Here is a 24,470-nt window from a genome sequence, read left to right as displayed (position 1 = left end):
GCGTTCCTGGGTCCCCTGGGGCTGTAACAGTAACGATTGGAGATGTAGTTCATGGCCAGCTATCACCCCAGGGCACTGCACGGTAGCAGACTGAAACACAGCCCAGATTTTCTGTGAAAGTGGCCCATTTACTTGTCCAGGAGCTTTTGCCTGAGGAGCATGCTTCCTGTTTGGCTCACATCTTGGGGCCAACGGTGATTCTCTCAACAAGCAGAGGCCAGTGGGCATAACTGTTCACCCTCCCCCTTCCTTGCTCCAGCTCCTCGGCGTCTCTCAGAAAGGACCTTACAACCTTGTCTGGCACCCTGAATGTTGTTGCTGCTGCCAGGGAACATGTGTAGACCACCTGGCTCGGGTGGCCAGCAGGACTTGCGCTTGTGGGTAGCACAGGATGGTAACCCACGGAGAAGGCGTTTCAGCTGGTTGCCACCTGCATGGCATGGCAAACAGAGCCTAGAACCAGAACTGCAGTCTTTCTGTGAAAGAAGTCTTTTAGCTTACCTCCATAATTGCTGCATGAGAGTCAGGTTTCTAGTTAAACACAAATCCAACCACTGACTGTGATCCTTTCCAGAGACCGCAGAGGGCGAGTGCTATCTATCTGCTGTACCCTAGATTGCCAGTATCTTCCACAGAGGAGCTTCTACAGGTGCCTGGTGCACTATTTTTTGTGGCTGCTGCCTTGGAGACACCTGTTGATCATGTAGCCCAAGTGGCAGGGGAGCTTGTGTTCCTGGTTTTCATGGAGCTATAACAAACAGGCAGTTCTTGATAGCAAAAGACCCTGAATAGCCATAGCAATCTTGAGAAAGAAGAACAATGTTGGAGACATCATATACCTGATTCCCGGGCTAAGACAGACAAAAGCAAACAAGCCTGGGACATTTGTGTCCGAGTATAAGGAGGTGTCCAAAGAATTATGGAGATTTGTCACAGGGACACAAAGCAGTTTGAAAGGGGCTCCCCATAGGCAAATCTGGGACAATTTGAAAGTCATTTGTAATGTTCGTAATGGATTATAACCCACTGAGTGTAATAGGAAGATATGATTCCATATTCATGTAAATACATGAATGAATTGAAAATGTGATTAGAAATGAGATTTTACATAAAACTTCTCTCCAAATAATTATTAAGTGATAAGGAAGGAAAGAAATGTTAGAGTGAAGACTGGCAGACACACCTTAATCAACTGATCAAAGTGACTTTTACCAAAAATGTAACAAGTTGAAATCATGTGCTGTCTGTTAGGCTGCAATGGAGCCGACAGAGTCAGCAACACTTCTGTGATGAGGTTGGCAAGAGGCATAACCTCAGTCTAACTATGGGGAAACATTTCATAAACCCAAACTGAGGGACATGTTACCAAATAATCGGCCTGTAATTATAAAACTTTTCCATGTCATGAAATTCAACAAAAAATGTAATCAACTAAGCTAAGGAGACATGAGAACTAAATGCAATGGTTGATTTTGAACTGGATCCTTTTGCTATAAAGTGCCAATACTGTGATGAAGGGGAAATTTGAATGTGATGTGAGGATTAGATTTTAGCACCGTATCATTATTTCCTGATATTGAAGGTGTGGTTTCAGAGCATTCATTTCTATGTAAGAGTTATACATTAAAATATTTAGAGTAATCAGGATCTCCCGTTGGCAACTTACTCAACCGTTTCAGGAAACAAAATTTGGTTTTCGTACTTCTGTATCATTTCTCTAATCTCATAGAGATTGTTACAAATTTAAACAAAAGCCCATTAAACAGTGCACTTAGAAAGATAGAAATATCAAAATAAAAAGAATCTAGGGTTTATACATTCTATATACTCAGTGTTGAGATATTTTAATTAATTAATTTTGTTACCAAATTACAAATAATTCTGACTTTTAATTAACACAGTCCACCATTGTTTATTCCTTCATTTTTCCATATTATTCCTAGTATGTTTCATTTTCTTAATAATAGTGCTTCTTATAATAATTATTATAATTATGATGGTGTTGTCAATAATAATGAAAATAATAAATAGTAAGACATACTTAAACAGAGCTTTTTGTGTGCCAAGCACTGTTTTGTTTAATATATTCTAAATCATGTAACCTTAACATCCTCTACTTATTAGATGTCTGTTATATTGAATTATAATAGAAACGAACTTATTCTTGAATTACTAATTGTATTAAAAATAAAGCACTCTCCCGTTTTGGCTATTCTCTAAGTGAAGTAGTACAGAATTCATAGTACGTTATTGAAGGAGTATTACTTTGATACTGATTTTATTCCTTTTAACTGAGGAATATAATTTAATTTTAGACGTTCCCGTGGTGTAAAGTTTTTTAGCAGTTGCAGCATGGATGAATTCAAACATACAGCTTCACAGCCTGAATTTGAATGTCTTCAGAATCGAACAGTTTCAGAAGTGGTTCCACAAGGAAGAGTTTCAGTTTGTGGCAATGGAGTTTTGGAACCGCCAGAGCAATGTGACTGTGGTGGGCCAGAGGTTGGTGAGAAACATTAATAGCTTATCTAAAGATTTGTTTCTGTGTTCATCATGTAGTCTTTTTTTTTTTTTTTTTAAATATTTATTTATTTATTTATTTTTGGCTGTGTTGGGTCTTCGTTTCTGTGTGAGGGCTTTCTCTAGTTGCGGCGAGCGGGGGCCACTCTTCATCGCGGTGCACGGGCCTCTCACTATCGCGGCCTCTTTTGTGGAGCACAGGCTCCAGATGCGCAGGCTCAGTAGTTGTGGCTCACGGGCTCAGTTGCTCCGCGGCACGCGGGATCCTCCCAGACCAGGGCTCGAACCCGTGTCCCCTGCATTGGCAGGCAGATTCTCAACCACTGCGCCACCAGGGAAGCCCCCATCATGTAGTCTTATAAATATAGTTGTGATATAAGTGGGAGGACTTTTTTTTTTTTAATGTTGCACCATTTTATCAAATAGCTAAGATGGGGAGATATAAGGCATGTGATAACTGGCTTATCCTGAATTTGAAACATTTGAAGAATTTAAGTTTCGGGTAAGTGCAGTGTGGTTAAAGAAGTAGATTTTCCTTGTTGTGTAAACATTACCCACCTTTCTGTATCATAAGCATCAGTTCCAACAGTAGTATAATTATCACCTAAATCATCCCTACATTCCTCCAAAGTGACTGAATTGGATCACTGAGTTATTAAATGTATGCTGTTGTTCACCTCCTCATCTCCTAATTTCAGTTCTTGCATGTATAGAGCCTCATTTATTTTAGCTTGGTTTCACAGAATTGGATTAATCACAATCTTTGGTTTGTTGTTATATTTAGCTTTTTGCTATTTGTCTTTTTGTTTTTCATTTGTGCTTGGTAAGATAGCTAATCATTGCATTTTGTTGTTGCCTTCATATACTCATGTGTGGTGATGTATTTTAATGTTTCATATTTGCTTGCTGAGATGTAAACTCTAATTGTTAGGAGCTAAAATCTGTATAATCTGATTGCATTATAATTTTTAAGTGAATGACTCAAATCTTCTGTATATTTTTACTAATTTTGTTTGCCTGAACTCTTCAGCACTTGAGAAATAATATTGATATCTCCAACTATATAGTTGGATTTGCCTAATTCTCATTATCATTTACTCAATCCATATTTTATATATTTTGTATCTCTTTTATATGGTGTAAATTTATTTACAATTGTTGTACCTTCCTAGAAATTTAATACTTTACCTTCAAATACTGAATCTCTTTATTTCTAATGTTGATTTCTGTTTTAATGTCTATTTGGTCTGGTATATATCTGTATATCTGTATACATATTTTATGTCTATATCTTTGCACACACTAGCTTCCTTAAATTGGTATTTCCCTGATATTTCTCTATTCTCATTTAGGTTTTCTTTACTATTAAGTTCAGTATTTACCTTAGGTTGTAATTTATTATTCAATCTGTCTTTGATTTATAAGATTATCTCAAATATTATTGTGACTAATATTTTTACATATTTTTAAATTAACTAAAGTCCATAGATTATTCAGATTTCCTTTGTTTTTACCTAATGGCCTTTTTCTGTCCCAGGATCTTTTCCAGGATACCTCATTACATTTAATTGTCTTATGCTCCTCTAGATTGCATATTTTTATAGTTTTAGTTGTCTCAAAATTTTTATATTTTCTATATTCAATTTGCCACATTTGTTCTTAATTGAATTTTTGTTGAATCTGTTTATTTTGTTTTCCTTTCTTCCAGTATTTCTTTTAGTGATTTAGTCTATATGTACTGTTTATTTTCCTTTAGTGATTATCTTTGTATTTTTACCATAGATGTTTAAGGTTTAACCCTATCTGGGCCACCTTCTTCCCAGATCGCAGTGTTTACAACCCAATTAACCTTCTTGTAAAACACTCTTGTAAAATATTTCATTTCTTTACATTAGAAAGTACTATGAAGAATTTATTCAGAAAATAGTTGCTTTATTTTACCTTCCATTCCTTTTTATCAGTGTTTTTGTATGTCAAAGTTTCCTTCAGAAATAATCTCCCATTTAATTATAATTTTCTTTAAAATATATTTTAGTACAGTTCTCTCTATAGTAAACTCTGCCCACTTTTGTTTAGCAGTAAATATTTATACCATTCCATTATTTCACTGTGATATATAATATATATGAAATATATACAGGAAATATGGATGAAGAGTGTAATACATAGATACTTAACAAGCACCTGAATACTTTGCACTAAGGTCAAAACCTTACCTCTGCCAAAGAATTTCTTTGTCCACTCTCAATATGCCTCCTTTTTCCAATCATCATTTAGAATTTAAAGGTATCATTTCAGTACTTTCTTGTCATCATAGTTTTAGTTTTACCTCCTATTTTCCCATCTTTATACAATATAGTTTGATTAACTGTGTTCTACTATTATATAATTGGCAATCATATGATTTATGTCATTTTGTAACTTGGCCTTTCACCCAGTATTGTACTTGGAACATCCATCAACTTTTGAATGTAGCTATATTCCAATTGTTTTCATTGCTTTTAGTATGTTTATGAAAATTTCAGTTTATTTATGCATTATTTGTGAAATGAAAACTTAAGTTTATTTCAATTTATGATTGTTAAGACTCATTTATTTATGAATTTTCTTGCACATGTTTCCTGCTGCACATGTGCCTGCGTTTCACTAGGGTGTATGTGTACCAGCAAGTGAATGTGCTGTGTCATGAGGTATACATGTATATATAACTTTGAATTGAGGATATCTTACTTACTTTGGGTTTTCCTATGGTTGAATGGTCTTTTCATGTCTCTTACACATTTGTCTGTCATTTCATCCACATTCACTTGTATGAATTATCAGGAATTTATCACCAATATGCTGGAAGGCTAGGATGTATGCTGATTCTTCAGTAAACTAAGTTTTTTCGGCATGAGACAAGTCTTACAGAGAGGACCCTCAGTGACTTAGTAGTTTAGGTAAAGGAGTAGGTGGGCTATTTCTGTTTCTTATGGGTGTACAGCTTCCTGTTTGTGGACTTTACCAGTGTCAGAGGCCAATCTGTTTATAGTGGAACTTTCCCAGGAAAAGTTCTTCACTGAACCATGGGATAAAGTTCATTAGTTCCAAATTCCAGGAGCCAGTGAATATCAGGAAATTGAGGGCCATTGGATGAAATCAGCTGTGTAAGTGATCAGAGATGCCTGCGGTTGCAGGGGGTCCTAATCAGATACAGTGCCCAGTGGCCGGGGTTTTTTTCCCTTTTATCCTGGACTGCTTTCAATGATTCTTGTGGCTGAGCTCCACCTACCCCAGTTGAAATGTAACTGCTTGTTTTGTAAGTCAGTATAGATGCATTATTTGGATTGTAGAATCTGTCTTTAGTCATATATGCTTAAATAGCATGGGATGCAAATTTTCTCAGTTGCAGACTGTTATAAAAGTGTTATGATTTTGACAGAATATCTATACATTCAATAATATTTCACATTGGTATAATAATATTTCAGATTTGGTATAATCCTGAGATGACATATTATTGTGGGGAGGAGAGTAAAGCTGTGCTCTAAGTCTTGCCTAATGAAATTGAAATGAACTTCGTCAGCTTCCCAGAATGGAAGTTTTTACTGCTAGTGAAAAGTACTAGCAGTATCCAGTGCTATATGCTAAAGGCCAGTAGTAGCAAAAATTATTTTAATTATTGTTGATTTGTTCATCACTCTGGGAACAATGGTTTCCACTTCTGTTTAAACCTCAGTACTATAATGTAAGGCTCTAATTACCTGTGACTTCCTCTAGCCAGGCAGTACTTTTTTTTTCTCGTTTGCAACCTTTTACAACCTTGAAACGCTTTAGGAGTATAGGCAGTTCTTAGTTTATCACCAACATACATCACATCTGAGAACTGAGAACAAATTTATCCAATGATAAAGACTAACAAAAGAGCAAAAATATATAAAAGGCATAAAACAAACTAATGGCCATGTTAGTTCATTGTTTAATAAGCTCAGACATGCACATTTGCAGAACATTTAACTGGCTATAAAGTTACTTGTAGCTGCTTGTGCATCATGTGGATCATAGAACATCCATGGCCTGCCCCAGCTAATTGCACAGTACTGAGTATCCTTGGCTTTCAAGGTGGCACCGTTGTCTGACTGGATGTGTAAACATCATCCATTTAGGAGTACTTGATTAGTATGATTCATGTCCGCTGTGCAGAGGAATTGCTGTGTCATATCTGGAAAGGTGTCTATTGCAGTCAATGTCAAACAATACCCTCGAGAGGAGATTAGGGGCCAATGTGCTGTATTTGTGAGGACTGGCCATGTCCATTGCCCTGGGCTGTGTGCCCTGGATTTCCTTTTCTCACTTGACTGTAACTGGTAGAAAAGACACATTTGCCTGTCTTCCTTGGTCCCAAGTGCTGGAAACACTAGGTCTTGTTTTGGAACCCAGTCTTGGATTATAAGTGGATTGCAAGTGTCTCAGAACACATAGATGTGTTATAAATTGTTTTCAGTATCTGAACTTGCAAGCTGATTTTGATCTTTTGGGTCTAGCGAGATACTGAAGAAAGATTTTACTATAATTTCCACTACCACACACCAAGTGCCTTCGGTCTGTAACTGTGCATCATATCTGGAACAGCCATTGCTATTGGAGCCACTGCCATGTTTAGCTTATATAAGGCACCTTTTACTGGCCAGGCAGGGCTATTAGAAGATGACAGATTTTCCTGAGTATCCCTGCATATGCTGTCTCCTTGATCAAGACAGTGATCTTCTGACCGGCTCCCTTTCCCCTTCGTATTCCTTTCTCCCCCTCTCCTTCCCACTGTATCTTGTGCCGCTTCACAGTAACGATCTAGATAGGCCAGGATAGCTATGTGGCTTCCAATCGTATACTCATCCCTACTTCCACTGTCTTAATCGTAGCATTTCCACATTGAGAACATCCCTTAAAATCAAAAGAACTGTTACATTTATGTAGAATATCTATCCCCATCATCTATTCAGCATAAATCTATTATTTATGACTGTTTGGGTATGTGTTAGCCCTAAAGAACCCACCAGAAATGTATATGATTTGAGAGCATTTCCAAATCTAGTAAGAATATTCTTTCAACCTCACCCCTGGGGACTTCCTGGTACTATAACGGTCTGTGCTCAGGATAGATGGAAGGCTTGACAACTTGGTTACCATCACTTCTCCAACCCATCTTGACCAGTATATATGGCTTTCCTTTCATGTGAAGGAAACCCTTTATTCTTGTTCTGTTTTTTGTTGAAGGAGGTAAGATCTGTGTACAGAGTGGGTACCAAACGTTTCGGGTGAATGCCAATCAAATGGCATCATGTCAGACAGAATAGTCTGCCAATAGTAAATACATGCTGTCCAGGAATAATTCCTGCTCACAGCCCAAACCTTAAAGTACCATGGCTATTCTGTAGCCCAGTAGTGAGAGAGAACTTCTCCGAAGGGCGGACAAACAATTTCCTCATTAGATTCTCTCTGGCCTAATATCCATGTCTACATGAACATAGGACTCAGACTTGAACCATTGATTTTTCTGTCCCTTGGCCTGCAGGAAATTACATTTAGCTTTTGCCAAAAAGCTAATTTTTTTTTCTTATTTTCTTGGAAGTGTAGGTGGGTGAACAGCAAGCACGATAAACTTTGTTTCGTATTGCAAGACCACCGCTTCCCACTGATGGAACCTTTCAGGAGTCTCAACAACAGTGGTCAAAAACCATTTGCCCTCACTGTCACTGAAGACTTTACTGACCAAGTCTGCTTCTGCCCAGATGATCCATAGGACCTATCTGCCTTTATATCCACAAAGGCATTGTGACCTTGTCTTTTCTTGCCTGCACAGAGACTCATGATGTGTCTAGGTGGCCTTCATTATACTTATTTATATTTTCTTTCTGACTTGCTGAGTTTTTGAACTTGAGTGATGCTACACCTGATTAAATGTGGAAAATATGTAGAACGTTTACATTACCACAGTTTCCCCTTACCTCATCCAAGTCAACCCCATAAATATCTAAACTTCTAATTTCTGTCACGACACATTCATTGTACTATTAAGTTTATAACAAAGTGTCAAAACGCTTTCCAAAATGGTTGTAATATTGTGCATTGCATCCATCTATGTATAACAGTGGCGGTTGTTCTGAACCCTCACCACTTTTCTTGCTGCCAGTCTTTTTCATTTTAGTCATTACAATTTGTGCTGGTATCTCATTGCAGTTTTAGTTTGTATTTTCCTGATGACTAATTATATGGGACAGTATTTCATGTGATTATTGGGCATTCATATGTTTCCTTTTTTAAATGTCTGTTCAAATATTTTGCAAAGTTTAATGGGGTTGTTTGTCTTTTTATTATATACTTACAGGAATTCTTAATATAAACTATATACAAGCCTTTGCCAGGTTTTCTCCCAGTATGTGGCTTAGCTTTGTGTTTTCTTAATGACATCTTTCAAAGAGTCAAAGTGTTTAATTTGATGAAGTCCAGTTTATAATTTTCTTCTCTGATGTATTATGCTACTTGTAGCCTATCTATCCTAAATTTGTGAAGCTTCCTTGTAAATGTTCTTCTAGAAGTGTACAAATTTTAGTTTTTATGTGTATGTGTATGATCCATTTTGAGTAATTTGTGGCACTTTGTAAGTTAAGGATCAAGGTATATTTTTCTCCGTAAAGATATCCAATTGTTCTAGACCCATTTGTTGAAGAGACTGTCCTTCCCCCATTGAATTACCCTGGTACATTTACTGAAAAACAATTCATGATGTACTTTGTGTTCCAATGATCTACGTATCTATCCAATACCAGGTCTCCTTATCCTAATGCACAAAATCAGGTAAAATGTATCTTCATGTTTGGTTACTTCTTTCTCAAGATAGATTTGGCTATTTTAGGTCTTTATATTTCTATATAAAATTTTAAATCAACTTTTCCATTTCTACCCACCCCCTAAAAAAAAAAAACTCTGGAAATTTTTTTAAAAATCTAAAGATGAATTTATGGAGAATTGAATAGTATGCATAATGTAATTTTCAAACCATGAACATGGTATATTGTTCCATTTATTTAGGTGTCTGTAATTACTTAAATTTAACCCTAAGTTGTTCATGTTTTTGAATATTACTGTAAATTGCATATTTTTTTTAAAAAATTCAATTTTCAGTGCACTTTGCAAGTATATCGAACCAAAATTAAATAATGAAAGTTGTTGATTCCTCCTATAGTCAGCTTAGCATTACTTTGAATGACTGGTTTATATTTTGGAAAATACCTGCAAAATGCCTAAGTCAAAATTATCAAATAACCAATAAATATCTGAAAAAGAGTATGCTTATGGTGTTTATTCCAGAAATAGAGAAATGTTTCAGTATTTTTCAACATATATCATTAAAGTAACAAAGAGATAAAAATTACAAGATATAAAATATTGAAGAAACATTTGATAAAATGTTTGGACAACTAGGAGTAAAAGAATGTTCTTTGATTTCTCAAATTTCTCAATGATAAACCACAGTTACCTATTTTACAAAGTCCTCGCTTCCAGTCCCATGATGGAATTCCATTTTTAAACTACATGTCATAAAAGGGCAATTTCTAAGCCTGGTATTTAGTCTAGGTTTCCATTATACATTGAGTATTGTCCAAATATGCTCTGCACTGTAGTAGGCTTTCTCTTTGATTCTAGGTTTTAGAGATTTCCCTTTCACGTCATTGATTTTTGTTTTATTTTCCCCAATGTTAATGTTTACTGTGTGTTTAATCTTCCATCTTCACTAAATTCTCTTGATAGTTTTCATTAAAATATTTATATTGTGAAGCATAACACATTCTTCTTAATAATGAAACATGAAAATGAAAAAAGAATATCATCTGATTCCTGTAAATATTACAGTGTTATATAGTAATAGAATTTGGGATATACTTTAATAATATGCAGTTAATGTAATTGAAGACATTATATTTAATTTTATATAGGACATTATATAAGTATCCAGGTATAATAAAATATCAGGAATAAATTATTATTCTATAAACACAACTGATAATTTAATTTTGGGGGGAAAAGATACATTAGTATAGTTACTTTTACAACATACTATTCAAAATATTTAATGTCAAATAAAAATACATATATACACACATATATGTATATATATAACACAAAACTTTTACACACACACTGTACCTTCACATATTTACTGGGGTTAGGGTGGAGGAAGGTTTTATACATAAACTTTTAGAACAAATCCCCAAAAAAGTTGGCAGTTGGCAGATTTCACAATATCATAATAACAAAAAAATTTTAAAAAAGAACCTGCCAAAATAGAAATAAATTGTCATGACAAATTGTAAAACACTGTAAAATATATTAGTGGCTAGGGGTTAACATAATTAATGTAAAAATGCTTACAAATAAAGGAAATAAACAGAAGAATACTTCAACAAAAAGTATGCATAAAAGTATAAAACAGATTGTGCAGATATGTAAAATGTTCAACACATTAATAATAAAATTAATAAAACTGAAACAGAAACACTTAGTAATTTGTGCCTATCCACTTTACTTATTTTAAAATATTATCAGTCTTGTTTAACATCACTCTTACACTGAATAGATAACTATATAGAAAGAAGGAAATAGTGTATATTATGAAGAGCCTTTAATATTTTTAAATTCTTTGACCTAATAACTTCTAGAATCAATCTTTCATATACAATCTTAGAGCTAAAAAAAATGACAAAAAATTTCTTTGAAATGTCATTTACAACAATAATATGCTGCTGTAATTTAGAAACCTCTATTTTGTCACATCCAAAAATTATTATATATTCACAGAATGATATCTTGAAGAGACTAGATAAGATGGATAACTACTTATGATGTAGTAAGTGAAAAAAACCTCAAAATTTACAATTCCTATATTTATGAACACAGAGATTGAAATAAATTGCATTACATTTTTAACAGTTCAAATTCTTGAGCATGGAATTGTGAATAATTTCATTGCCATCTTTTTTTCTATATCAAAATATATTAAGTTTAGATATATATATTAAGTGGTGTTAAAAATAGATACAGAAGTAAAAATTATACTGTGATTGTAATTAACTTAGAGACTTTAGTCTATTAGTATATTATGACAATAAATAAAATGATTTATTTGATTGAAAATTCCTTTTATTTAAATTGATTGCATTTGCTTTTTAGCACTGCTCTCATAAAAAATGCTGTGATGCTCTAACATGTTTTCTGATTGGAGATGCAGAGTGTGGTACAGGACCATGCTGTGACAGAAAAACTTGTCAGGTAAGTTTTCAAAATATTGCCTTATTTTCTTTCATGAAATTTTTGCGTTCTTGTGGGTGCATTTTGTAGCTTTTTTTTTTCGCTTTTATTTTTACTCATGTTTCAAATTATATTACTTTATGTACTTGATTCATACACAGTTGATTTCAGAACTGAGAGAAGGTCCTTAGATCTTTTTCAACCTCTTTCGTAGTGCTGCCTCTTACTGTATTGTTTCAGTCTCTACTCAAGACCCATCCTGTTACTGCATTTAATAACAATTCCAGACAATTTGGGTGCTATGAGTTCCTCTTGGTCGTGCCTGAATGTAGCTCTTCATGATTGAACGACTTATGACAAAATTATGAATAAGCCACCCAACACACACTTGACATGCAATATTTGAATACAGACAATAATAATAAAAACCCCTCATTTTGAAAGTAGCAGAAAAGGAATCCATATAGAATAGTCAGCAATATGTAGCATATCTAATAGTGAAGATTAGCTTTGGCAAGACCCTGGAAGTGACTGACTGAATCTTTGACTTCCCTTTGGAAGTTTTCCATTCAATTTTCCTTCATAGCCACATCTGATAGGAGACTGGGTAAAATCTTTTCTAGGGATTGCTTCATTTTAGCGACTCACCTTTATTGTGTCACTTTCAGGGGTCTATGACAAACATAAAGACTGATTAATTAGAAGTTTTGCTGCCAAGTTTGTTTTTTCTTTGTCCATGAAATCTCTCCTAACATCATTTTACTTTGTTCTATGCATGTTCTTTTTCACTCAGTGGGCTAGTTTTTAAAGTCAATGGTCATTTGTTTCAAGACACATGAAAGTAGAGGCCAGCCTAGGGTTTCCACTTCTCAGCAATAAACCTTGCTGCTCTTTCCTTCACAAGAGCTCTCATCTTAGTCTTTGTCTCCAAATCAGTGGGACTGAGCAGTCAGACTTTTCTAAACAGTCCATTGCCCTCTACCTACATCTCAAAGGATAATTCTTTACAACAGAGGTAATTGCTACATTTGGTCGAACGAAAATTCATAGTATAAGTTACTAGGGAGGGCTTCAGGGTAACAGCTAAATGCACTATGTTAGTTCACATTAATTTTATTATGTATTATAGCATGGAATGTGGCTTTTGCTGTCATTTAAAGGCTCACAGGTGCCTTACACTCTGCTCTCTTACGGGTGGCCATAAGCTTAAAAGGCTTTCTATTTTCTTCTCTGTCCACTTTCAGCTAGGCTAGTTTCCACTTACTTTTGTCTACAATTTAGTGATCTGATCCAGTTTTTTTCCTATAAATTTTCATTTTAGATGGACACAAGTCCAAGTGCAAAGACATGGAAGACCAATAGTTTAACCAGCTGTTTTTCTGACACATAATAGTGATTAATATGTTTTTAGCCAGTACTCAGACATTCCTATATGAAATTTAAGAAACTGTCATTGGTACTGCATAACACCAGTTATTATGGGTCAGTTGTATCTTGATGAACAGCCAAGTAAAGAATAACAAACAAACACTTATGAAGCTTAAGTAAGGCATGAGTCCAGCTTTGTGCTCAGGTGAATCTTTGTTTGGAACAGGAGCAACAGGATTCTTATTCTACATCTGTTGGATATCCTTGCCTTTTTGTTGGCAGTTCTCAAACAAGCTTTTCCTGTAGGCAGTACAGATAGCTCATTGCAGTTCCTGGCTTTTCTAGTCCATAGTGTGTGATATTTCAGAAGAGCAGAGGAATCCTCTGTTTCCCAACATCCATCTCCACCCCTGGTAGTGGCAGAAACCCTGACCCACACTACATTCCAAGTTAAATTCCCACCACTGTGTCTAGGGAGAAGTGTTGCGATTATCATCCTGAGTCAGCAGCAGTTTCATGTGATTTATAAACTCCTCATGGTGGAAGTGGAGTTAGTCCTGAAAGGAAAATTACTTGAAATGCTAAAAGGATAAAGATGTCAAAATTAAGAAACATTTTAGAAACATGGTAAAGACTGGCATATGAGTTAGTTAGAACATCTCAGGAGTGCAACTAATTAGTCCCCAAGAATCAAAAGCTGGAAAACAAACACACGTAGTTTTATATCAAATACTTTCTATTTATCTTGAAGTAAATATTCAGGATAACCAGAGCATTTTAACTGTGAGAACTTTCACCAGAGCCATTGTTTTAAATTGGAGTGCAAATCACACAATAAAAAATTAACCGTTTTCAAGTGAACAATTCAGTAGCATTTAGTGCGTCCACAATGTTGTGCAACCACCTCGACCTGGTTCCGTAGCAGGTTCCTCATCCGAACAGAAGACCCCAACCCATTACACACGTACCTTCCTTTCTCCCTTCCCCTCAGTGCCTGGCAACCAGCAATCTGCATTCTGCCTCTATGGATTTACCTACTCTGGACATTTCATATAGGTAGAACCATACAACGTGTGACTTTTGTGTCTGGTTTTCTTCACTAAATACAGTGTTTTCAAGTTTCAATCACCTTGTAGCATAAACCAGTACTCTAGTCCTTTATGTGGCTGAACATATTCCATTGTCCATACGACAATTTGTTTATCCATTGATGGACATTTGGCTTCTTTACGATCTATTCCACCAGAACTTTTAAGTAAATTCATAATTTAACTTTAAATACTTACAAATGTATTAATAATTGAATTGATAGTTACAAATACAATCCTCCTATTTAAATTTTTATATTTTGTTTTACTACTTTAAAAACAAATATTTGGTTTTCTTTGTCTCACAGATAGCTGAAAGAGGACATGTATGTAGGAAAAGCACGGATATGTGTGATTTTCCAGAATTTTGCAATGGGATAGCTGAGTTTTGTGTACCTGATATGAAATCTGCTGATTTAGAACTGTGCAATAATAAGACTGCCTTTTGCTATCAAGGAATATGCCAAGATACAGATAAACAGTGTGCGGAGTTGTTTGGAAAATGTAATGGTTGTATTTATTTTCTGAGGTTTATTTTTAAACTATATTTGTTTCTTAAGCCAGTAATGCACCCTATAGCCATAATAATAATTATTGCTTAAATCTAAATTTGGAGATAAAATTGCAAAACAAAGCATCTTTGACCTATGTCAGGAGGTAAAATAGATCTAGTAAGTACGAGACAAAAAGAATAGGATATTAGTCAAGTTTCAGGTGATTGATGGAAATGGATTAGACTATTAGAATTACAGATAAGTGAGCAAATGATTGTTTTACTTCTTAATCATTTCTGGACGATAATAACAATTTCTATTCTCGAGTAGGTAGTTTTTAGCTAAGTGTTTCTCCTTCATATATAGCCAGTAGATGGCACCAAATATTTATAGTAGATGACACTGCCTGGGCTTTCTTGTCTAAATGTCTTTGTATGAATTTACCGCGCTTTTAATTTTTAATGTTTTTTTTTTAATATGAGTAATTGAAACTTTATTTATATTTTCAGTTTCGAAGGGGGCTTCTGCTCTATGTTCACAAGAAGTGAATATGCATACAGATGACTTTGGAAACTGTTATGGTCGTTTTTGTAATTATCGGTGTGTATTTAGAAAAATATACATTTTCCAAATGCACTGTATGTGTATGTGTGTGTACTGCAAAGAATCACTTAATACAAATGAGAGATGAATATAATATATAAAGATAAATTTATATGGTGCACCTCATAAGATGGTGTGTGTTCTTTTTTTTAATTTTTTTAACATCTTTATTGGAATATAATTGCTTTACAATGGTGTGTTAGTTTCTGCTTTAAAACAAAGTAGATCAGCTATACATATACATATATCCCCATATCTCCTCCCTCTTGCGTCTCCCTCCCATCCTCCCTATCCCACCCCTTTAGGTGGTCACAAAACACCAAGCTGATCTCCCTGTGCTATGTAGCTGCTTCCCACTAGCTACCTATTTTACATTTGGTAGTGTATGTATGTCAATGTCACTCTCTCACTTCATCCCAGCTTACCCTTCCCCCTCCCCATGCCCTCAAGTCCATTCTCTACGACTGTGTCTTTATTCCTGTCCTGACCCTAGGTTCCTCAGAACTTTTTTTTTTTTTCAGATTCCATATGTATGTGTTACCATACGGTATTTGTTTTTCCTTTCTGACTTACTTCACTCTGTATGACAGACTCTAGGTCCATCCACCTCACTGCAAATAACTCAATTTCGTTTCTTTTTATGGCTGAGTAATATTCCATTGTATAAATCTGCCACATCTTCTTTATCCATTCATCTGTCGATGGACACTTAGGTTGCTTCCATGTCCTGGCTATTGTAAATAGTGCTGCAATGAACATTGTGGTACATGACTCTTTTTGAATTATGGTTTTTTCAGGGTATATGCCCAGGAGTGGGATTGCTGGGTCGTATGGTAGTTCTATTTTTAGTTCTTTAAGGAACCTCCATACTGTTCTCCATAGTGGCTGTATCAATTTACATTCCCACCAACAGTGCAAGAGGGTTCCCTTTTCTCCACACCCTCTCCAGCATTTATTGTTTGTAGATTTTTTGATGATGGCCATTCTGACCAGTGTGAGGTGATATTGTCACCTTATTTTTGATAAAGGAGGCAAGAATATACAATGGAGAAAAGACAGCCTCTTCAATAAGTGGTACTGGGAAAACTGGACAGCTACATGTAAAAGAATGAAATTAGAACACTCCCCAACACCACACACAAAAATAAACTCAAAATGGATTAAAGACCTAAATGTAAGGCCAGGCACTATAAAACTCTTAGAGGAAAATATAGGCAGAACACTGTATGACATAAATCACAGCAAGATCCTTTTTGACCCACCTCCTAGAGAAATGGAAATAAAAACAAAAATAAACAAATGGGACTTAATGAAAGTTAAAAGCTTTTCCACAGCAAAGGAAAACATAAGATGAAAAGAGAACCCTCCGAATGGGAGAAAATATTTGCAAATGAAGCAACTGACAAAGGATTAATCTCCAAAATTTACAAGCAGCTCATGCAGTTCAATATCAAAAAAACAAATAACCCTATCCAAAAATGGGCAGAAGACCTAAATAGACATTTTTCCAAAGAAGATATACAGATTGCCAACAAACACATGAAAGGATGCTCAACATCACTACTCATTAGAGAAATGCAGATCAAAACTACAATATCACCTCACACCAGTAAGATGGTGTATGTTCTGAATAGCTTTGGTGTTATGCTCTGAATAACATTGTGAATTATCTTCATGTTTTGAACTGTTATTTAAACAATATATTGTGTTGCTAAGTGACATATGGGTAATTTTTACTGTGTTATATTACAGGGATGTCTATTGTGGAAAGTTAGTTTGTCTCTGGACACGTACAGAAGTAGTGCCATTTAAAAATTTTGATACTCAGTATACTTTCCTTGGAGGCATTGTGTGTCTAAGTGCACATCTAAGAAATTCGACACCAATAACCTTCCGAGACGATTATACCTATGTAAAGAATGGCACTATGTGTGGTCCAAATCAGGTAAATACAAATTCTTCTTGATTCTATACATGGTATGTGAGCATCTTAGTGTCTGTGTATGTGTGTTTGTGTATGAGAGAGAGAGAGCGCACTTAAGATTTTTAATTTGTAATTGTTAACAATTTTGGTTGCTGCGTCATGATCTTAAGCCTTAAAGGTCAAAATTTCTATTGATCAAAGGAACACTTGCTTTACTTTTTGTCATTTTTCATTATGAATTTTACCATAGATATTTAAAGTTGTTTTCTCACACTTGAGTATCTTACTTAACCTCTTTGTTAGGCCAACATCTGTTCTGCAATAATTTGTGTAAAACAGGGAAGAGAAAAGAATCAAATAATACACCCCAAAAGCAGGTCAGAAAAACCTGAATAATAGGAACAACAAAGATAATTAATTTGATTGTAATAAAAGTAAAATATTTATTTGCTCATTAGCCTACTTCCCTAATTCTTTTTCCAAAAGCACAATATACTTGTTAACAATTTGCCCTTTCTCAAGACACAAGAATAAAACAGAGTTTAGCTTTATTTGTTTTTCTTTTTGTTAAACATTTGAAGAAACATAATAGATGATTCAAACTAGTACCATTGAAAATTTAGTTGACTAATGTAAAACAGTACACAATTATCTCACATTTAAATTTAAATAATTTAAATGGAGGTATAATATTTTAAGAAAAGAAAAAATAAGAGAAAAATGGAGGTGAATAGTAAACTTATCTCAGAATGGGAAAAGATATTCTCACATAAAAATAATGAAGTAATCACAAAGTAACATACTGGTGTTGACTACATTTTAAAGTAATATGCCATCCCTTTGAAGATCATTTAAAATAAAGTGCCAGAAAAACAGAAATATAGATCAATGGAACAGGATAGAAAGCCCAGAGATAAACCCACTCACATATGGTCACCTTATTTTTGATAAAGGAGGCAAGAATATACAATGGAGAAAAGACTGCCTGTTCAATGAGTGGTGCTGGAAAACTGGACAGCTACATGTAAAAGAATGAAATTAGAACACTCCCTAACACCACACACAAAATATAAACTCCAAATGGATTAAAGACCTAAATGTAAGGCCAGACACTATAGAACTCTTAGAGGAAAACATAGGAAGAACACTCTATGACATAAATCACAGCAAGATCCTTTTTGACCCACCTCCTAGAGAAATGGAAATAAAAACAAAAATAAACAAATGGGACTTAATGAAAGTTAAAAGCTTTTCCACAGCAAAGGAAAACATAAGACGAAAAGAGAACGCTCCGAATGGGAGAAAATATTTGCAAATGAAGCAACTGACAAAGGATTAATCTCCAAAATTTATAAGCAGCACATGCAGCTCAATTTCAAAAAAACAAATAACCCAATCCAAAAATGGGCAGAAGACCTAAATAGACATTTTTCCAAAGAAGATATACAGATTGCCAACAAACACATGAAAGGATGCTCAACATCACTAATCATTAGAGAAATGCAAGTCAAAACTACAATGAGGTATCACCTCACACTGGTCAGAATGGCCATCATCAAAAAATCTACAAACAATAAATTCTGGAGGAGGTGTGGAGAAAAGGGAACTCTCTTGCACTCTTGGTGGGAATGTAAATTGATACAGCCACTATGGAGAACAGTATGAAGGTTCCTTAAAAAACTACAAATAGAACTACCATACCACCCAGCAATCCCACTACTGGGCATATACCTTGAGAAAACCATAATTCCAAAAGAGTCATGTAACACAATGTTCATTGCAGCTCTATTTACTATAGCCAGGACATGGAAGCAACCTAAGTGTCCATCGACAGATGAATGGATAAAGAAGATGTGGCACACTTATACAATGGAATATTACTCAGCCATAAAAAGAAACGAAATTGAGTTATTTGTAGTGAGGTGGATGGACCTTGAGTTTGTCATACAGAGTGAAGTAAGTCAGAAAGAGAAAAATAAATACCATATGCTAACACATATATATGGAATCTAAAAAAAAAAAAAAAGGTTCTGAAGACCCTAGGGGCAGGACAGGAATAAAGACGCAGATGTAGATGTAGAGAATGGACTTGAGGACACGGGAAGGGTAAGCTGGGATGAAGTGAGCGAGTGGCATGGACATATATACACTACCAAACGTAAAATAGCTAGCTAGTGGGAAGCAGCTGCATAACACAGGGAGATCAGCTGGTGCTTTGTGACCACCTAGAGGGGTGGGGTAGGGAGCTTGGGAGGGAGATGCAATAGGGAGGAGATATGGGGATATATGTATACGTATAGCTGATTGCCCTTGTTTTAAAGCAGAAACTAACACACCATTGTAAAGAAATTATACTCCAATAAAGAAGTTAAAAAAAAATACACTTGGAAAATATCACTGTTAAAAAAAAAAAAACAAAGTGCCAAAATGTTTACTAAAGTATGGCAAAGTAAATAAATAAATTCATTAACTAATTTAATCATTCATTAATTAGAAAGAAAGCACTCTAATGGCTTCTATACGGGGCATAACACCAAAAAGATAATTTTGTCTTTGCCCCTGGTTTCTGGCACAAAGATCCTAAACCCCTTGGAATTTCCTGACTGATAAGAATTTTTTTGTTGTTATTCATAATGAGCCCCTTCTGATCAAACCGAATTTATGCTAATGGAGTAACAGGGTGGGGCATCTAGATGGCTTCAGGATGGTGCTGGTTACCAGAAAGACCAAGTGATTAGAGGAATGGAACTTTTAGTTCCACTCACAAATTCCACTAAGGAGAGTAGCATGGCTGGAGATTGAACTCTGTAGAAACTTGGAACACTGAGATCAGGGAGCTTCTAAGTTGGTGAAATAAAAATGAATATCCAACAATTGTGTTCGTCTAATCAGTTAGGAATTGAAAATAATAATTAATGGTGAGAAGCACAACTTATTATCATCCTAAACCAAGTATAAACTAGCACATACTTTCTGGAAAGTGATTTAGAAATGTGTAAGAAGTCAAATATATTATCACACCTTTTTGTCTATTTTTTGAAATGTATTACTATTTGTTACTATATTTTTCTACATTATTGAAATATAACATTACACTAGCTTCACATGTACATCATAATGATTCATACTTGTATATATTTCAAAATGGTCACCACAAGTCTAATTAATATCTGTCACCATATGTAGCTATAATTTTTTTCTTATGATGAGAAATTTAAGATTTACTCTCTTACCAAGTTTCAAATACAGAGTACAGTATTAGTAACTGTAATCACCATACTGCACCATACATCGCCATGACTTATTTATTTTTATAACTTGAAGTTTGTGCCTAACCTCCCAAATCCCACCCCTGGCAACCACCAATCTGTACTCTGTATCTGTGAGCTTGGGTTGTTTTGTTTTTATGCTTCTTAGGATTCCACATATAAGTCAGATTATAAAGTATTTATATTTCTCTGTCTGACTTATTTCATTTAGCATAATGCCCTCAAGGTCCATCCATGTTGTCACAGCTAGCAAGATTTCATTTTTTTATGGCAGAAAAATATTCCGTTGTGTACATATACTATATTTTTGTATATATACTATATTTTCTTTATTCATCCACTGGTGGACACTTTAGTTGCCTCTACATCTTGGCTATTATAAGTAATGCTTAAATGAACATTAAGATGCAGATATATTTTTGAGTTAGTGTTTTCATTTTCTTCAGATAAATGCCTACAAGTGGAATTGCTGGGTCATGGTAGTTGACCAATGGTAGTTCCATTTTTAACTTTTTGACAAACCTCTATACTGTTTTTCATAGTGGCTACACCAATTTACATTCCCACAAACAGGAACAAGTGTTCCCTTTACTCCAGTTCTAAGCCAACACTTATTATTCCTTTTCCTTATGATAATAGCCATTCTAATATCCTAGAAGAATAAGAGAAGGAACTTAAGGATGGAAAAGTATTTGAGGAAATAATGCCTGGAAGGTTTTCAAAAGGCATAAACCCACAGATGCAAGAAGCTGAAAGTACATGATATAGAATGAACCCAGTGAAATCCAGTAAGATACAGCATAATAAAATTTCTGAAAACTAACGACAAAGAAAACTAATCTTAGAATTAGTGAGAGTGAAGCAGCATCTTATATCCTGGATAAACACAATTACAGTAACATTTGGAATAAAACCATATGGGCACTAGACATACAAATACTAATAGAAAATTGCTACGCTAGGTAACTAACCTTCTATCATCCCACATAACATTTAAATTCAGCAAATGTCCTGTAGAAAAATGAGCCATTTATTTAAAAGACCTCTGCTTTCTCACACCAGCCCTGTTTGACCACTAAAAGCATTACAGTTTATCCATTTCTCCTGCAAGATTCTCTGCCTGGGAAAGTCCATTCATTAGCCCATGCCCAACTGGGCAATGTCCCCATGGAGGGTAAAGAAGAAAGAAAGGGGGGATGGGAAAGGAAGGGAAGGAAAGGAAAAACAAAGACTTTGACTTTTCCTGCTTGGTCTGGAGGAGCTTTAAGCTGACAATGACTTTTTGATCCCACAGCATTTTTAATAAAAATTCTAATTGGCAGCTCTCTCTATGCAACTGAAGTTTGTCACATTGTTACCAGGGAGTAGGTTCTTGTCTCATCACAGGAAGAATTCAGAGACAAGATAGGGAAGTCAAGAAAGCAAAGCAAGGATTTATGCAAGCAATGGTATGCTCTCTAGGGGAGAGCGGGCAGGTTCAGGTGAGTAGCTGCCCTGAGTTTTTTGGCAAGCCAGTTATGTGGAGCGTAGAAATGAAGGGGTGGAATATTCAATGAAGAGGGAAGGGTTTAGGGTCAAAATTCCCTGATTTTTATCCCAGCTCCACCTTCCCGAGGGTAGGAGGGATTTTTGTCCTTATTTAGCCTTGATTGGAAGTGTCATGGAGTCAGTGCATGATGGAAACTTATTATCTGCAAGGTAATTTTATTGTAATGAGGGCCTAATGACAACAGGTTGCATTGAGATGCCAGAGATTCCTGCCTTTTCCCACCTTTCTTTGTCTGCTTCCAGGACATTTATCACCCCAAAATGTGTGGCTTCCTGTCTGTCTGGAGGTTTCTGCTTTTCTTTTGTCTGCCTGTGGGCTCCCGCTGTTTACAAGATGTATGGTTTCCTGCCATTTGGCCTGTGTCCCCCCGCCCTGCTCTAATAATATGACAGTCTCTATTTTGGAAGCTGGCTTTTAGGCCGTGGTACTTCCAGTAGTTTAATTGGATAGTACCAATTCTAGAGGACAGACCACTGGACAAGCCCGTATTCTGTAGTCACCATTAATTCAATTGCTTTATGAAACAAAATACTCTTCTAAATTGTCTCCCTTGGGATAAAGTGTTGTGTTGACTGTGTTCTGTAACTGAGAGAAGGGGGAGGTGAGTAGCGGATACTGAGAGCTAACTAGTTCTGTGGTTTTGTGCGCAGACTTCCATTGATAGTTCCACATTTTAGCCACCCTTTCCCATATTGCCCTTTCAGCTCTTCTTCCTGCTTTTCCTTAGGACTCTGAGGCTGCAGCTCCTCTAAAGCAGTGTGAGACTGATCACCTAGGCTCTCCCCTTTGCCACTGTGTTCCCTGTGGTTGCTTTCTCACTTCATCTCATCCAACAGTGACCTTCATTTTATTTCAAAATACCAGGAAGTCCTTTACTCTCTCCTCTTCTAAATGTCTCTTTCTGGTTTTCCTTTACTCTCATTTATTGGGAAAAGGGGGGCTATTGTGGGTTCCAAGTCTGTGAATTTGAATTGGAATCATTCTGTGGTTATTTTTAAAAGTCATCAAGGATATACTTTATGTTTATTTGTTATTCTACAGTGTTCAGTTGTTTTCAGAGAGGTTAGATAGTAAAGGCTTCTTTACCACATTGTCTTCAAATGTGGGTCCTTTGTAAAAATCAGTCTATCAACTGATAGATAAGAAAAGAGAAAAAGAGATTTTATTTCTTATCTATCAACATAAAGAAGAGTATGTCTTCCTTGTCAATTATAATAAAAATTATAAGTGTTATACTCCTAAATTTAATACTGTAATATATTAAGTGAATAATATATTACACGAAGATAGGCATTATTCCAGCAATGCAAGTTTGCTCAATATTGGTTGTGATAGAAGGCTTCTTTGAATTGTTTATTTAGAAGACAGAACAGGAGTTTATCAAACTGATTGTAGCTCATATAAGAAGGTGAGGAGTATTAAGCATATCTTCTTAACATAATCATTTCAAACTTGAAGAAAAATATCTGGGGCATGTAATTGTCCAAAAATAGATAAGCTAATCAATGACTGAACGAATAAAATTAACTGTCTTTTCCTTACCCATTCTTATACACAGAACTGTATGAAAACATGCTTACATAACCCAAGTTTTTCTCCTCAGGAAATATTTTTTTAGTTATATCAAGGATTTTTTTTTTGAACTGTGATGTGATTTCTTCTGGGACACTATTAGTGTTTCTTTTTTAAAGAGGGAAATCTTATGTGTTAGTTAATATTCAGAGCACTGTCCAACCACTGACCAAGGCTAAGTATTTTCATAGTGTCCTTTGCTTTTCCTGTCATTACAAAAGAGCCAGCTACAAATTGATCTGTTTAGTTGAAAGAAATTATATCAGAAGCATGGTTCTTAACTTTTCCTGGCTTATTTTTCTCCTAAAAACAAGCCAGGGAAGTATGACTGGTATTGCCTCAATGACAATGTTAAGAACACTAGAATGAAAATAGTTTTGTGGACGGGTAATGCTGGTTTGTCCAACATTTTGTTATCCTTGCTGGCTTTATCAGAACACTTTCAGTTAATGAACAAGCTGATATTTGTTCTTTCCTTAATTAGCAATGGTGATAGAAAATAATGATATTTTTAGACTATTCATCAGATACGGGGTATTCTACCAGATACTTACAAAAATCCATGAGATAGTAGATTCTCCTGAAGACAGTCAAATTGAAATTTGGATAGACAAATATTAACATAGAGTCTACATAGAAATCAGGTTAAATAAATAAATAATTAAGATAATATCCTATATTTAGTGAGCATTTACTGTGTGCCAAACACCGCTTTTGTTCCTTTATCCGTAACAAGCTATTTCACCTTCATAACCTTGAGATAGTTAAAATTATTATTCCAAATTCAAAGATGGATAA

At 35.2% G+C, this 24,470-nt stretch overlaps 1 protein-coding gene across 1 annotated transcript in view; it reads left to right on the top strand.

The window, feature by feature from the left end:
* Positions 1–24,470, top strand: part of LOC103002740 (A disintegrin and metallopeptidase domain 3-like) — a 102,112-nt gene that overhangs the window by 62,924 nt on the left and 14,718 nt on the right. The window contains exons 12-16 of the mRNA XM_007178427.1: positions 2,316–2,502; positions 11,728–11,826; positions 14,570–14,765; positions 15,265–15,355; positions 17,111–17,303. Of these exons, the coding sequence (XP_007178489.1) occupies positions 2,316–2,502; positions 11,728–11,826; positions 14,570–14,765; positions 15,265–15,355; positions 17,111–17,303 (766 nt within the window). The remainder of the gene's footprint in view (positions 1–2,315; positions 2,503–11,727; positions 11,827–14,569; positions 14,766–15,264; positions 15,356–17,110; positions 17,304–24,470) is intronic.

This window comes from Balaenoptera acutorostrata, chromosome 21 (genome assembly GCF_949987535.1).
Source record: "Balaenoptera acutorostrata chromosome 21, mBalAcu1.1, whole genome shotgun sequence".
In the NCBI taxonomy this organism is placed as follows: Eukaryota; Metazoa; Chordata; class Mammalia; order Artiodactyla; family Balaenopteridae; genus Balaenoptera; species Balaenoptera acutorostrata.
This window is presented reverse-complemented; position numbering and strand designations above follow the sequence as displayed.